This window comes from Mesoplodon bidens (assembly GCF_964165515.1).
Source record: "Mesoplodon bidens genome assembly, chromosome: 17".
Lineage (NCBI taxonomy): Eukaryota > Metazoa > Chordata > Mammalia > Artiodactyla > Ziphiidae > Mesoplodon > Mesoplodon bidens.
The window spans coordinates 11,665,546-11,683,632 of record NC_138174.1 but is presented as its reverse complement, the minus strand read 5'-3'; the positions used below and the strand labels follow the sequence as shown (position 1 = coordinate 11,683,632).

At 36.2% G+C, this 18,087-nt stretch overlaps 1 protein-coding gene across 4 annotated transcripts in view; it reads right to left on the bottom strand.

Annotated features, from left to right (window-relative positions):
- NBEA (neurobeachin) overlaps positions 1 to 18,087 on the bottom strand; it is a 613,622-nt gene that overhangs the window by 40,529 nt on the left and 555,006 nt on the right. For all 4 annotated transcript variants that reach the window (XM_081214387.1, XM_081214388.1, XM_081214389.1 and 1 more), the window contains 2 exons: positions 16,585 to 16,737; positions 493 to 660 (listed from right to left, as the gene is read on the bottom strand). In XM_081214387.1, the coding sequence (XP_081070513.1) occupies positions 493 to 660; positions 16,585 to 16,737 (321 nt within the window). The remainder of the gene's footprint in view (positions 1 to 492; positions 661 to 16,584; positions 16,738 to 18,087) is intronic.

Here is an 18,087-nt window from a genome sequence, read left to right as displayed (position 1 = left end):
GGCATTAAGCATTTTAATGAAGATGCTGAAGTAAAACAAACAAAATAGGAATATTGAAGTGCATTGTACATATCTGCATTTCAAAAAGGAACTACGGCTTCCCTGGTGGCGCAGTGGTTGAGGGTCCGCCTGCCGATGCAGGGGACGCGGGTTCATGCCCCGGTCCGGGGGGATCCCACATGCTGTGGAGCGGCTGGGCCTGTGAGCCGTGGCCGCTGAGCCTGCGCGTCCGGAGCCTGTGCTCCACAACGGGAGAGGCCACAACAGTGAGAGGCCCGTGTACCACAAAAAAAAAAAAAAAGGAACTACATGGTGGTCTCATTACTTGTTTTTGACATATAACACTCACTTTTCCACATTTGTCAAGAACCTGAAATGTATGTTTTCTAAAAATTTCATTGAAAGGAAATTTATACAGAAAGAGATGCAAAGCCACGTTTGTGCTGAAGGGATGACAGAAATTTTCATAACAATATTCAACTTATTACCTACCTCCCTCAGTACAGGGTCAGTGATACTGTCCAGGTTCACAGAGCCTTCATAGGTTAAGTAGTGAAAAACATTTAGAGCCCGGACTGCTTCTGGTCCTCGCTGCTTGTAGCCAAATATAAGGTCAATCCACTGATGGAGTTGGCAAGAAACAAATTCACTTTCCAGGGCCTGAAATCAGTCAAGACAGAAATAAGACACCATGCAAATTTCCCTTTTTCTTACTTTGAAATATTCTATATAAATAAGTAGAACACATTCTTTGCATTCCTGTATTTTATCTGTACATATTAAGACCTATTCTGAGGAGTGACAAAATACAACCTCTAATAAAACATAGACCTAAAAGAAAATTTTCTTTCTAAAATACTTAATGTTCTCTTGGCTTAACTGTATACGTGATGTGAATTTTAATGTTAAATAGATTTCTTAAAAAGACACATTCATGTTTAAAAGTAATTTGAAATGCCTGTTTTAATGCCATTTACAACAATTTCATTTTTAATTTTTAAATATTAGTTTGAAGCTAAACAATTTTATTAGAAACTTTGATACGTACTTATTTTCCTGCCTGAAGTCTTCAAATTTACCTCTAACACTACTAAAAGGGAATGCCTTCCTTCTGTTATGAATGAACTCCGCTATTACACTGTTTAGGAACCAATGGATAATTTTAGGTGTTTGCTAGCCAGTGGGAAATGAATGGAAATTACTGAGAGTCAGTGACCATACGAAACCTCCATAAAGAGTCAGAAGAAAAGAGACCTTTTCAGTTCCTAAGAAGCCATCATAAACCTCCTAGAGGGGCCCTGGCAGGTAGGCAAGGAGTTCTGGTCACACCTGTGGTATGAGCAGTGACAGTGACAGTGTAGCTCACTGTGCCTCTCACCTCCTGCACTCATTCATCATCAATTTCTTATTGATTTTAAGGACACACTGATTTCAGCAGCATGAGGAAAAAGCTGTAGAGCTAGCTTCTTAAATTTCAACTATGCAAAGCTGTAGAAAACAATTTTTGAAATTACAGCTGTAACTAAATATGTGAATGAAGTCATTCTTTGGCTGCATGACCTTGATTTCTAAGGTGCTGAAACCAGCTTGGATTCACTTAATCAATAAATGGTCTCAAATTAACCCTCTGATAATTATATCAATATTTCATTTTTTTAATCTACAAAATATCTGAATGATAATTTTAAACTTTTCCTGTGATGACATTTAACTAGTAACTTACTCCCCTCGAACTCCCTTTTTATCTATTCCTTTCAAAATTTTTGGTATTTTATTTACACCAGTTATTGTGGATGTTTCTCATCCAGAAATATAAATAGTTAGATTTTATAAAAGGATAGTTTTCATACTAAAACTAAACAGAATTCCTATACTCTGTATCTCACTGGTCTTGACATAATAGTTTGGACTAGAACACAGGAAAAGGGACTAAAATACAAAAGAGATGTTGGTTAAAATTCTATACTGATTAAATCTATCATATTGGTTTGGTCAATTTGTATAAATGAGAAGTTGGTAATTATTTAGTAATGCTTTCAGTGCATGGTACAATAAACGAAAGGATGAAAAAAATGAATAAATGGCAGTTCATTACAGAGTCGCTATTGCCCAAGTCTGTTCACTGGAATTCAAAATAGTAGTGAAATCAGAAATATTATTTAAAGGAAGATCTTACCAACATAATCACATAATCAGCTCAGCAGCAACCATTTCAAATCAATCTTATAGATACCACTAGACATATTTGGAAAGAAAGGGTCAATGAAATTTATTCCATTCGAATAAAACAGTTACTGAACTAAATGCCTAATGCAATGATGAGGGTTGGAAGGAATGATCATCTTTCACTAATTTGAGTTTTAAAACATTTATTTATTATCTCCAACCACCAACTTTCATTTTCCTCTGCCATGGGCAATGCCTATAATTTGTTTAATGTTTCTCCTTTTGTTTACACGTGTTTTTATAAAACACTACTCATGTAATGTATTTCTGTGTGTATGTATTTTTGATGTATAAAAATGGACTAGGGTTACAGATTTCATTTTGTTTCTTACTTTCTTCACTTAGCCTTGCTTTTTAGGATCTACCTGTGTATAGGTACGTAGTCTACTGCTTCCAGTGGCTGCTCAGAACTCCCGCAGTAATGAGCGCTAGACTGCCTCTAACTCGCCATGACACCATGCTGAGATGAATGTCCACTTTTGCATCCCTGTTTGGCTCTTTGTGAGAATTTCTTTGGGGCATATAATCTGGAGTAGGACTGATATGTCCCTGCACTAGATGCACGTAAACTGAGTCTGAGTCATCAGTGCAGACTGGCTGCCCCTGTCCCCCTCCCTCCAGCAGTGCCTGAAAGTTTCTACATGGCCACATCTCCATTGACAACTGGTATTATCCCAGCCTTTAATATTAGCCTGTGTAACAGATACAAAACAATATCCCATTGTTGTTCTAATATGTTTTCCTCTGATTACTGAGGAATTTGACAGCCTTTTAATATGCTTGTTGGCCATGTGGGTTTCCTCTTCAGTGTACTTCCTGTTCATGTTCTTTGTCCATTCTTTTCTGGAGGTTCCTGTCTTTTACGTTGTTACTTTGCAGAAGTTCTTTATATATTTTAGATAGTTGTTTGTTGGTTTTAAACATTGCAAATGCATTCTCCCAAATGTCACATGTCTGTTAAATTTATCCATGTCACTCTTGGTTGAAGAGAAATTCTTAATTTTGAGATAATCAAAAAAAGTTTTGTTACGTTTTTGGGATTTTGGTTTAAAATAACAAAGATAACTTTCTGTATTTTGATGTGTCAGCTTTATATTTATGGTTTTACTTTTCATATACTGGTCCTTATCTAGAATCCACTTTCACTCATATGTGGTATTAGATAGAGATCCAGTATAATTTTTGTTAATATAGTAAGTCAGTTTATCTAATACCGTCTATTAAACAAACACACCTTTCCTGAGTGATGTGTGCTGTCATCTTAAGTGTGTGAATATATGCTTGAAACAAAGATATAAAACTGGTATTGTTTACAGATAATATAATAATCTACCTAGAAAAAGCAATACAATCCTTCCTCCCTTCTTTCATTCATTCATTCATTCCTTCCTTCCCTCCTCCCCTTTCCCTTCCTCCCTTCTTTCTGCTTTCTTTCTCTGCTATCTATCTACCTACCTACCTACCTCCTTATCTATCATCTATCTAGATATGTGTGTGTGTCTCCAGATCTTTGCACCTTTTATTTGTATTGTTATCTTTATTTCTTATATATCTTAGTATCTGGCAGATTTATTCGTTTGAGAGTCAACTCAGCTATTTGTGGACCTTTATTCTTCCCTATAACTTTTATAATAAGTGTATAGATACATCAAAATAATTTTGATTGGGATTCCAATAAATTTATAGATTAATTTGGGGAAATTGATATTAGGTTTTCCCATCTAAGGTCTCAGAATGTCTCTTTATTTATACAGATCATTTTCTATGTACCATATTAGATTTAAAAATTAATATTTTCACCATAAAGGACATGGGTATTCTTGCTTAAGTTAATTCCCAGGTAGTTCATAAGCTTTGATGCAACTATAATATTTAAAAAATTATATTTTAAACCCCATTATTAATGATGTAGAAAAATGCTATTGATTTTTATAAGTTGATTGTGTTCCTGTCAACTCTTACTAGTTAACTTCTTTATTTTTCTTATATAATTGTTCTCAACCTTGAGAACTATATTAAACAACAGTGGTGACATGGAACATCACTGTCTTTTTCCTGATCTTAAAAGGGTCAAGACACACACACACACACACACACACACACACACACCATGTATTTAACAAATGGTTGGGTTGTTAGATAGCATTTTATTTACAGTTTTTGTATTTATATCCATACTTGAAATGGCTTTATTTCTTTTTTCCTTTACTTCCCTCTACTCTGGAATCAAGATCACAGTAGCCGCCTAAAATGAGCTGGATGGTTATTATGTTTTCTGGATAACTTGCAAAAGAAATGAATTCCTTATCTCTTGAAAATTTGGTAGAATTCACCTGTAAAATAATATGGCCTTGGATATTTGGAGGGCTGGGAAGACTTACTACTTAAATTTCTTTAAGGCTTATAAGTCTTCCGGTGTCAATTTTGATGTTTTATATTTTTCTAGATATTTATCCACTTCATCTCAGTTTTAAAACTTATTAGTTCATGACTATCTATAATAATCTTTAATTAAATTTAAAAAATTTCTATGTCTACAGTTATCCTATTCTATTCTATATGTTAGGTAGCAGAGTGAATCAACAAACAAACAAACAATCAAAAAATAATTTCACCTCAGGTTTTTTTTGGGGGGGTTATAAAATTAAATGACAAAGGAACAATAAAGTAGTAGATTAAACAGATAGTCTTACAGAGACTGTCTTGCTAGTCACTGCAGAAAACAAAGAAAATCCAGTTATAACATTTAAAAGCTAAATCTGGTTCTAAATCAAATGCATATCTAAGAATTGAATTTTAGATTTCACATAATTAAAGCATAAAGACCTATCTAAAGCTGAAACCTGACACTGAGACTTAACTGTATTCTAAACATTATTAATGTATTAGTAAATGCATGCTATCTGCTTATTTGTTCTTTCTAGAACTATGTTTTCATGCACAATCCTATTTTGGACTTTGAAACAAGATTTTACTGCAAACACTCACAACTGAAAAATAGAAAGAAATACTTGATTACTAAGCTATTAGGGTTATAATGGTCTTAATAGCTTGCTTTACCCTCTCCTTGCATACCTAAAAGCAGAAGCAATTGCTTTAAGCCTAGATAAACCAATTCCCAATCCATAATTCTACCCTGGGGATCTGGGAGGAAGGAAATAAACAGTGAGATTTAAACCAGAGAGGATATCTCTTAGATGAATAATAGTTACCTAGTATCTAATTTCAATATTGTCCCATGGGTATTAGAATGTAGAGAAGTCTTTCTCTAAGGGGTTTAGGACAAAGCAGCTCAGAAACTTATGAAAAAGGAAACTAGGCTAGTGGAATGAACTGTGAGGAGAGAATTTTGTTTTCTCCAGAATTCTTCTATTTAAGAATACTGCATTTCTCTCTCTCCTTCTAGACCAGACCAAGAACATTTCCAAGCCCTTTCTCTTGTGGCCTCAAAAATCTGCTTCTGATATTGAAAAAATTCTCCAAATAGAGTTGCATATATTCCAGTGGACAATTAGAAAATCACATTGCTACTTCTTCTGTAGTGTCTGTACTGGCTTCTCTTCATGATTAAATTGAAATTATAGCTATTACCCAGTAAAAAATTTAATTATTTTAAATAAAGGTAACATAGTTGTTTTAAATGTTTATTTTGGGGGGCTTAAATTATTCTCTTACTTGATTGCTTCCTGGGTGTATAATATAGTGGATTATTTTCCATTCCCACTAGCACCATCCTAGTCTTAGCTCCCATTGCTCTCCACGTGGGCTACTGCAATAGACTTTGACCTCCTCCTCTACTCGGGGGCTTGCACCCTACTGGTGGAACAGACTTCTGAAACCATCATGCTCTTACTGTCATCCTCAATTTCAAATCTTCCTAGGTTCCTTCTAGCCTAACACATTCAGTGTAAACTTTACCTGACCCCCAAGGACTTTCAAACCCTGATCCGACCCTCCCCCGTGATTTCTTTGGGCTTCTAGATACAAATTCTTGGCTCCAGCAGCACAGTTTACAGCCCCCGGACCATTAGTAGCTGGTATGACCTCTGAACCTTTGTTGCTCCTTTCACCTTAACATGAAAGCATTTCATCCTCCTGCTTCCTCTTCATGTCCCAGCCATCCTCACTCAAGTCCAATGTCTGTTTCCTGAGTTCTCCAGCTCAGAGTCTACAAAGTCTTCTATGAATTTCTATGACACTTACCATCAGTACCCTCCTGTTTAATGTAGTAAATAATGTATACAGATTTACTTGTGAAAATCAATTTGCATATAAATTGTAAAGTGCTAGACAAAGGGAATGGGGTTATTACCAATTAACACTTAATTGTTTCAAACATGCCATACTATATTCTCAATTAGAATCCAAGCATTTGGAACTTAGGGACTATACCTAATGCTTCTTTTACATTCCCTATAGTTCCTAACTCAGTATTAAATGATAAATATTTAATAAATATTTATTGGCTGATTATTTAAGCAATGGGAAAGATGTGTTGGTCACAAGAAGGAAGAAAAGAAATGTCAGGAAGTGAGGGTGGGGGTGGGAGATTCATTCATTCATTCATTCATTCATTCAACAAATATTGACTGACCATCTGCTATGTGCCAAACACTATTCTAGACCCGAGGATCACAGCAGTGACTACGTGAAACCAAAATCCCTGTCGGAAAGTGTACGTTGTAGTGGGGAGAAACTACTAATTAGTAATTAGTAAGAGAGTCTGTCTGAAGGTGGTAAATGCTAAGGAAAGCAGAAAGACAGGAAAGAAAGCTAAGAGGTGTGAATGGATGGAGAGGGGATTGCTAATTTAGAGGAGGAAGTCAGAGAAGGCTTCCTTGAGTTTGTGACAATTAAGGACTACAATGAGGAAGTGAACTGTAAGGACATCTGAGGGAAGATGATTTCAAACAGAGGGATCAGTCACGCGTTTGTTCATTCGTTCATCATTCATTCATTCAATATGAAGCCCCTCTTATGTGCCAGGAATTACTCTAGGCCCCAGGGACACTGTGAGAAACAAGACAAACCCTCTGATCTCCAGGAACACATCCCACTGAAATGCAAATAAGCAAGGTGAATACAGCCTCAACTCTCTCCAGCCCCAAATTACTGACCGCCTACCACATGTCAGATGCTAGCCCTGGAGGATATACAGATGAGTAAGTATGCCACATCCTCAAAAAGATCACAGTTTGGTGGAAGATAAACATGTTGACTTGGGCTTTTCGTGCTGCTCGAATATCTGCTAGAACTCTAATACGATGATATTAGAGTTATTCCCCACCCCATTCTTTTTCCAGAAGAATGACTTCTTCTAGAAAGTAATCCATCTCTGCTGCTCTAGCCATCACCACTCAGCACACTTGGCCCCCACCCTTCCTTTACCTGGCTCTGTAGGACTAGAGAAATCTAAGGGAAAAAGGTCACTACTAGGAAGTTGCAGAGGGAAACTGTTGTCTCTAACTTTAAAATACATCCAGAATTGATTAATTTCTTACTACCTTCACTGCTACCACGCTGGTCCAAGCCACCATCATCTCTCACAATACCTCCTAACAGACGTGCCTGATGCTACCCTGTGCCTCAGCAGTTCATTCCCATCACCGCAGCCCGGGTGATCCTTTCACAGCACAGCAAAATCGTAGAACTCGTCTGCTTAAAGCACTGCAACAACTCTTGATTTCACTCAGAGTAAAAATGCAAAGTGTTGCAATGGCCTTCAAGGCCATATGTGATTTGCATCTGTTACCACTCAGTCCTCTCCTCCTACTGTGTGCTCCGTGTTTCTCCTACCCCAGCCCACTGGCTTCCTTGCCAAGCCCACCCCTGCCACAGGGTCTTGGCTCCGATGTTCCTTCTGCCTTCACTGCTCTTTTCCCAGGAGAGGAAGAGTCTCTGGGTCACTCTCTCACGTCTTTCAGGCCTTAGTTCAAGTCTCACTATCACAGTGAGGGGATCCTGACCATCCACCCCTGTATTTCTGATCCCCTTGCTTTGCACTTCTTTTTCCCACAGTATTGATCACCTGCTAACATTCTAGATATTTTAATTATTAATTTCTGTTTATTGTCTGTCTCTCTTTGATCAAAAGTAAGCTCCATGAGGGCCGAGATCTTTGTCTGTTGGTTCACCGGTATACTCGAAACACATAAAATAGCGCCTGCAACGCTCAGCAATGATCTGTTGACTGAGTGTTGACTGAGGCTGTATGTTTATTCATGCGGGTTCCTAACTAAAGTGCGAGCTCCTGAAGGCCACTGGCTGCGTGGCTCACGCTTGTGTCTCCAGAGCCTAGAGCGGTATGAAGACAGTAACAGGCCCTCAATGATGGGGGTAAATGAAGGGATTTCTCTGCTTTACTCTAGCCTTATTTAGAGTAGGATTCATGGACAACTCTTCTTTGTGTTTTCCATAGTACCTTACTCAGAACTGGCTCTCAATAAAGGTTTATGTAATGAGCAAATCCCCAGTTTCAGAGATAAGGAAGACTGTGAAGCTCCAAGAGATAAGGATGCCTTATCCGTCCAGAGTGTCCCAGCTAACAGGTGGCAGGGCAGGCACCCACATACAAGATATCTATTGCAATATATATACTTTTTCCATCTCAATATTTTAAGATGCTGCCAAAGACTTCCAACAATTCTTATGTTATTTGCTTAAACTTCATTTCTGAGCAAGGTATTTTTTCAGTACAATATACCCTAAATGCACGTTTTTACCTACCACAAAAGAGACTTTTTCCTTAAAAAGTGAGAATCTAATAAAGGATGTAATACAGTCAAAGCAAAACCACACCCCACTGTGCTCTCTGCCTCAGCGCGCTGCATCCCGCCCTGCAGACAGAACGGTCTGCGCCTGGTCCCACGGCACCAGGAACATGCCGGGCGGAGGGCTGGAGAGATTAGTAGTGCACATCCAAGACAGGCCTTTTTCTAAAACAAATTTTTTAAAAGGGCAGATTATGATTGATGAACCCGGCATTAAGGTAATGCTATCAGACGTACTTTCTATTTCTACCCTTCGTGAGGAGGTCAGATTATAATCACGATAGAACTGAACACAGTGCTTTATTAATGTTTCATGACTGAGTCGGTCGCAATCAGCCTAGCTTCGTGTGGATAAATTAAACCAGTTCTTGATGTATGAACTCAATGCATTGAGAGTTTATTGAAATGTCTACTAAAAGTGTCTCTATCACCTTTCCAGGTTTGCTAATGAAACCAAATTTTGAATTTCACAGTTCTTCAGTGAAACACAAACCTTGTCACCATTTTTACAAAATACAAACAACTTTAACCAATTATATATATTGTTGTCTATAAATAAAAAAACAACGGATTAAAAGAAGTACATCATTAAAAATTCAAAGTATTGTTTCATTTTAAAAAATAAGAAAAGTTAATGAGGTTGTCAGCACGTAAAGGCATCTACAAATGCATCAAATGCCTTTTTAATTGCTGGCATGGGATAATGAAGCTGATCATTTATAATCAATGATATCATCCCTTTTTATAACATTATTTTTGTCTTCTTTGCCTTGAATTTCTTAATGACAGCTTGAGAGAAGAAGGAGGGAATGCTCCTTTGTACGGATACAGAATACTAATCCACACAAGAGCCGAAGGCTTTTTTACCACTGTGAATGTCATTTCTTTGGGCTCTATGACATCTTCATTTTATACTTTAGTCTCATTACAAAGAACTCCATCAAATAACTGAAGATAATCCCAGTCCAAATTATAAATATACTAGAGCGCATTTTCTCTAAACCCATTCCATTTCATAAGCACTAAATCCTGTATGAGCTAGCTACCCAGCCAGTATAAAGTTAGAAACTTTCAAAGCTACAAAATAATAATAAAAGGTGGATGTTGTATTCATGGAATTTATGGAAAACTTATGAAAAGTTAAAGACTTTTATATTTTATATTATCACCCAGGTAATTATAGAAATATTCATCAAGTAAATATTTCTTCAGCAAAAAAAGAAGATAGGTAGATAATTGGTTACATTTTCCAGTTTTAACACAGATGGCTGACCTTATTTCTTCATAACATCAGTATGATCATTTCCCATCAGTATGATGGGAAAATGGACCAGAGGTTGGAGCAAAGGAAACCATACATAGGGTGCTGTGAAGGAAAACTTCAGGTTAAAGGAAAGTACAGGAGACACTGAGAAAGGAGAGCAGCTGTAGACACACACGGCTACATTCTGTAACGTGACTTTTGATAGCTCTGATGCTTTAACACTCTTCCCAGAGGCAACAGCTTGGGTCTGCCCTTTAGCTCAATTCTGATGCACCAAGAATGGCAGCTATAGACATAGAATCTTTTGATACACATGGTAGCTTTCCCTTTCTATTCCGTAGAGTCCCTTCAAGGAAAACCCAGGGAAAGAAGACAAAGACTAACCACTTCTCAAGCCACCTATTACGTGCTGGCTAGGCACTTGCTACATAGGATCAATTTAACCTGTCATTGCCTCCTGGTGTCCCAGGGAACCAAGACTGGGGCAGTTTGATTTTCCCAAATCAGCAGAATTTTGTGTAAAACCTTTCACTCCGTGGAGTAAAGGTTCAGTTCACAAGTCTTACCAAATTCATAACGCCTATAAGATACCAAGAATTTGGTTTTGAATAGAGAAAAAAAGGGCCTTGCTTCTTTCATTTCTTCATGAAGCCAAGTTGGAACTTATTACTTACAATAAAAATGTACCATTCATTTCTGAAAATGTTTTATGACATTTTCAGAAATGCACAAGTATTTATCTCTCATACTTTAGTTATAAAAACTTGTTCTTTTGAACAGATGAAAGCAAACCTTTGAGGAACAGTTACTTCACCATATCATGCAATCCTTATAGTTCCTAGTACACTGAACACGAAGGTCGACAAACATGTGTTTACAGTGATACTAAATAGTGAGATTTATTTTGAAGAAGCACTGTATTCTGACTTAAAGTTTGCTCAGCAGTGCTTCAGCTCTTAGAAAGACAAAATGTAAGAGATAAGAGGTGTGTAAACAGAAGTCAGTTCTTAAACTGGTAATGTTAGGACCAGGAGTAAATTATTTATTATATTTATGTGCAATAGAAGTACACTGAGCAACTATAAATATATAAAAAATAATTTATTACTCAAAATTTGCCTTTGTGTATTTTATTCTCTCTTAAGAGGGAAAAATCTATTTTAGAGTTTAAATTGTTTTTACAGTGTTATTATCCTTTCTCAGCCTGTATCTTTCAATGAATAATCTGCTAAGTCTCTTAAAACCCAAATGATATGAGACCATTTTGTGAGAATCAGGTATTTCTAAGGAAAAGGGATTTCTAAAAACTCTTATGTGGTGATCGCATGAATAATAAGATAGGCCAGAGTGTCACTGATTAAATCTGAATCATAAGTCTGAGTCAAATTAGGCGTTTGGAGGTCATCCATGCTTAGATACAGATAGTTTGCAAATAACACACAGGTTGTATTTCAAAGTGCTTTATAATTTGGTGTTTGGAACATATATTGCAGTAGAAACAGTATTAGTCTAATCTGGATTGATTCTCAAGTCGATCTATAAAGCCATATTTTGTTTAAAATATAGGTGAACTTTTAAAGTCTGTAAATGGATATAGGGGACATAACATTCAGAGTGCCAACCTGTGATGCCAGGCACAATAAGTAAGAAAAGGCACTTGGGTCCAGACCTGGGGTCAGTCACTTTGCCTTTCTGTGTCTCAGTCTTATTCAAATAAAGGTCTGCTCCGGGTCTCAAATCCTGTGTGTGACTATAAAGTTTAACATGTAAACTAATGTAAAATAATGCCATTTCCTCCATTTTGTAGAGCTGGAAGATAGCCTTCTTCCAACACCCGCTGGGTGGTGGGACTTGGGACTTCCTCAGCTGTAAACCGAGCTTTTACTGGCTGGGAAAGGAAGTCTTATGGGGTGAGAACTTTGGGGATAAAGAGTTAGAAATAGGATCACAGAAAGTCAGGTCTGCTGAGCTGTTGAGGCTGGAACATGCTGCTGGTTTGGGGTCAATTCCCTCTTATCTCTGTCTCTTCTTCTGCTGGCCCCAAGGTACTGGCTTCTAGTTAGAAGACATGTTTCCTTCCCTCCTTCTTTCCCTCTCCCTCTCCACAGCTCCTCAAGTCACTACTCACTCGAGCCTGGAGTCCGTGGGTAGGAACACTGCCACTCTGATAAGTAGGTGATCTTTGACAAAGTAACTTACCTCACTGAGTTTCAGTATAATTCTCATTTCAGAAGACTTTTTGAGGATTAAATGAATATTGCACCTGAAGCTCTATCTAGCACAGTATTTGACAAATAATAAACAATCAATAGATGGCATAGGTTACAAGCACTACTGCCATTATTTTATCTTGGTCAGCCGTCATATTGGGATGACTCAGGACCACCACTGAGATACGGGGTATGGTGACTAAGATTAGGGTATCCAACCTCCTGTGCAGCAGTTGTCAGCTGTAAGTCTTGGAATGAGGAAAGCAGAGAAAAAAATTGTAAGCAACTACACCCTGGAAGAAAGGAGACTGTCCTAGCCCCATCATGTAGCTCTTTATACATAAAAAGAGGTATAAACTGGGTGCTGCCTAGAGTAACATTCCACTTACTAAGGGAGGGTTTTGTCACTTCACGTTTGAGTACCAACTCCCAGATCTGGAATTGATCTAACAATTACCAGTGAAACCTGAGGTAGAAGACAGTCACTCTCCTCCAAAGCTATAAAGTTGACACTTCCCCTAGGGCCTCTGTTAGCACTCGACTGACTCTTGTTTATCGTAAGGCCTTGATAAGTTTGATTGCCTGATTTTGTAGACTAGAGATTATAAGAAAAATTTGAATCACTATGGCCATTAAAGGAAAGTGTGATGATAGCTAACAATCTAAAGAAGAAAATAGAAAAAGAATAGATATGGAATTATATCACTTCACAGAATAATGGGTACTTATGATAATAAAGAGGAGTTTCATCCTTTGTATAAGAGGGTAGAAAACCAAATAGTAATACATTTTAGAACAACAACCACAACAGGGTTCAAAAAAGTTCTCACTTAGCTATAAAAATCTAGAAACTTCATTTATTTGGTAAGTTTATTTAGCTGGACTGCATTAGTACCCAACATACTAGATGAATGAAGCACTGTGATTTTTCTGCAGGTTTAGTCAAGACTGTACGGTCCTGCTTGTTCAGTTTATATCAGTAATAACTATCTGATAATTTCTCATGCATAATAATCATCTTTCCCTACATTAAAAACATTCTGTGCATGATGCTGCCCTGGGGATTTGTGTTTAGAAACACAACTGCTTTTTCTTTTTCAATTAGGCATATCATTAATAAAATTACTAATTCTGGGGCGTTTCAACTTTTTCACTAATGAGGAACACAGAAGTTGTATCTATAATGAATCATTACCTGATGTTTATTAAAATATATCTAAAAATGTTTTAGCAACCAATAAACACATGAAGAGATTCTCAACATCATCAGTCACCAGGGAGATGCAAATTAAAATTGTAATGAGATATTACTTCACATCTACAATAATGGCTATAATAAAAAAAACAGACAGTAACAAGTGTTGGTGAAGATGTGGAGGAACTGGAACAGTCATACATTGCTATTGGGAATGTAAGATACACAGTCACTTTGCAAAAGAGTAAATTTCTTAAAAAGCTAGATATAAATTTACTATGTGACTCAGAAATTCTACCACTAGGTATATACCCCAAAGCAAGGAAAACACATGCCCATATAGAGACTTCTATGTGAACATTCATAGTAGAATTATTCATAACAGCCAAAAAGTGGAAACAACTCAAAAGTTCATCAACTGATGAATGGATAAACAAAATGTGGTATATCCATACAGTGGACTATCGTTACGCAAAAAGAGGAACAAAAACCGATATACACTACAACATGGATGAATCTCAAAAACTATGCTAAGTGAAAGACGTCAAACACAAAAGAACACATATTGTATGGGTCTATTTAAGAAAAATGTCCTGAAGAGGCAAACCTATGGAGAGAGAAGGCAGACTAATGATTGTCTGGAGCTGGAGGTGGGCACAGGATAATTCTGGGGCAAAAGAAATGCTCTAAAATTAGATTTTGGTGATGGTCACACAACTCTGTAAATTTGCTAAAAATCATTAAAATTGTACAAGTGAATTTTATCACAAATAATGATTTTTTAAAAAACACTCATAAGGTAGTCCCACTTCACAGATGAGAAATATGAGAACCAGAGATGCTCCATAGTTTACTCAGGGCAATGAAGCTAGTAAATGGCAAAGCTCAGATTCAAGAGCCAGGAAACTTTTAAACCCCAAGTATTCTTTCCAATATAACCACCTGGCATTTATTAATTGTTAGCAGCCACATAAAAACCTGTGTTTAATCAGAGCAAGAGAAAATTTGGTCCAACAATTTTTGCTACTTTGCCTGCCTGAGTGAAGGATTCATTTCGTTTCACTAGTTTGGACCTAACTAGACAACATGCTAAAATCATTAAGATTATTACCCCATGTGATTCATTCAATCATTCATAACAGCAAATATCTGGTGACTAACTACTCTTGCAGGCACAGTTCTTGGCTCTAGAAATATACAGTGAAATGATGTGACTGAGAGACACATCTCAGACACAACTCAGTATGTAGTGGGTTCCAGAGTTGAGTTTGTGGATCTGGTATCCTTACACTGATATCATAGCCAGTATTCAAGTATGTAAGGGTATTGTGGTAATAATAAACAACCAGTTCTAAAAATAAGTATAGACTTTAGAAGTATGCATCACTAAAATATAAATCCTTCACATTAAAAAGATAAATTGAAGAGATAATCTATTGTTCAAGGAGATGGTGTGAGATTATGCCATATACCTGAAAGTGCCAATTTCCAGATTGAGAAGTGAGAGAAATCCTATATAAAATTTATGTACTACATGACATTACCTCAGGGGGAGGCTAGATTACAGATTATCTATACAGTAACTTTAAACATAGGTCTACTGTCTCAGTACCAGCTTTCTAAAATAAAGTGTATTAAAAGTAAACTATTTCTTGGAGACAGAAAAATAGCTCTAAAATTGAAGGGAGCATGTGACTGACAGTGACAAAAAGAGACATAAAATCAGGGGTAGAAGAAGGAACCACATATTGTATGATCCTGTTTATGCGAAATAAACAGGATAGGCAAATCTTTAGAGACAGAAAGTAGATTAGTGGTTGCCTAGGGCTGGTTGGGGGAATGGGGAAAATGGTGGGGGGAGATGCTAAAGGGGATTGGGTTTCTTAATGGGGTAATGAAAATGTTCATAATTGACCGTGGTGATGGTTGCACAACTCTGTGAATAGACTAAAACCCACTGATTTTTTTTTTCTTTACTTTAAATGGTTGACTTGTATGGTATGGGAATTGTATCTGTGTGATATATGTGAATTATACAGCTCTTACTAGAGAAGAGACTGAGAGATATGTGAGGTCCACTGCAATATGTGGACCTTATTTGGATTCTAATTCAAATAAATAAGCTGTCAAAATGAAATAAAACATATTTATGGGACAGCTGGAAAAACTGGGAGTGAAACAGGGTTAAAAACATATTTGGGGTCATAGGCTGTATTGATATAATTCCTCAATTGGCCAAGAACAATAGTACACTAGAGACATTGTTTGGTAAAGTGGTTCATTTCCATATACCGTAACCCCATTGAGATTAAAATCTCCTTAAATATGGATAAAATATATTAAGATCTATAAAATAACCACATGCAAACATTCTATTTACACATTTTCTATTTGAACACCCAGACATCTGTCATACAGATTCAAAAAGTAATGACATTTTCTATCTAAGAATGTTTACAAGATGGGTGTTCTCTTAGTCAAGTATATTACATTTTAAGGTATGTTTTACAGCTTATAATTTCCTACATACAAATATGTTCTAAATGTATATTGTTTTGAGTACTTTATGAGTGAAAAAACAGTGCAGATTTAGCCAATAGACAAAAATAAGGAATGGGCATCAATTTCGACCATTTTAGAATACATTAGTCAACAGATGCTCATCTGATTGTCTTCTCCTAAGGGAGCAAATATAACTGAATTACCATTCCTTTATTAGTCCTCATGAAAGGAAAATCCACTCTACAATAAAGAACTGCTGTCAAAAGACAACAGTAAAATGCTTTCTTTTTTTTTTCTCAAAAATTTAGCCTTGCATTTATAGATGTTAAAAGACAATTTTTTAGTAGCTGAAAACTAAACTACAGAATATTTTTTACTTCCTTGTGACTGCTCAAGCAAAAACAAAATCGCTCTTACCATCCTGTTGATCCGTACAAAGTCTTCAGGTTTTTTTGCCCAAGGGGGAAGATCAACATCATTTACCACCACTTCATCTTCTCTGACTCCAAGATTATATCCATTACTGTTGACAAACATCTCCGGTAGGTAATAGAACTCTGGAATTAGTTCCTGCCAGGAATAAAAATGTAGCATATTAAACCACTTTAAAAATCAGTTGAATGAAAGTATTAATTTATAACAACTGTAAACAGAATTAATTTCTTTACTTAAATTCAATATTTTATTACTTAGTTCCATTCTTTTTAAAGTTTTCTTTAGATAGGAGTCTAGGAAAAGAAGGCAAACATTTTTCTTGAACAATATGCTTGATAATTTATGTTTATAAGATTTTCAATCTTATCTTGCCACAAATTAGTTAAGAGAAATGGGTTACAGAATCAACAATATTCCCAATAGTATCAGTGAACAAATATATAAGGTTATACCTACAAGTCTCTGCTGTTCAACAAACTTTTCCAAATTCTATTAATAAAATATCCAAATTCAAAAAAAGGTGTTGCCAGTATTGGTTAAAAATCATGTAATGTCTTCTACTTTTCTTTTTGACTCCACTGGCAATTACAATACATGATTTTTATGAAGAGACTCATTGTTTTATTTTATAGTTTGGCAAAATAAATTGTTTTTATACCTACCACTAAATACAATAAGAGATGATATGCAACATAATAAGTTTAAATATTCAATGCATGCCACTTGAATACTAAGTTCTTAACTTGAATGCAAAGATAACTTGTGTTACTTGTATGTAAGTATGGCATTAACAACTGGGTTCAAGGCAAACTTGCGTTTGATGCATGTCTAATATGTGGTTTATGTAACTTTAGAAGAAATATGATACAGAAGTGAACTGATTTTATGACCTTAAAAGTTTTAATTTGTTCTCCTTTTTTAAAAAAAAACAACTTGAGGAAATGAAAACAAAAAACACAGTAGTTTTATGTTTACCATCAATATTATGAAAAAATACTGATCTTTTCAAATATCAAGATGAGGGTTAAATTAACTTTATCTGTGAAAAGCATAAGAACATTTATTTGTGTAACATGTCTGACATGGATGGCATAGTACCCGAAATTTGAATCTCACTTTGGAATACACAGTGATAAATAGAAAAGCTAAAAAATAAACAAACACCCCCACCAAAAAAAAAAAACACACCAGACACTGAGGTCTTCAAATAAACTGGATTCTTCAACCCAAGAAAAGCATACACAAAAATGTTCCCTTTATCAAATTACCAATGGCATTTTTCACAAAACTAGAACAAAAAATTTTACAATTTGTATGGAAACACAAAAGACCATGAATAACCAAAGCAATCTGGAGAAAGAAAAACAGAGCTGGAGGAATCAGGCTCCCTGACTTCAGAATATACTACAAAGCTACAGTAATCAAGGCAGTATGGTACTGGCACAAAAACAGAAATATAGATCAATGGAACAGGAGGGAAAGCCC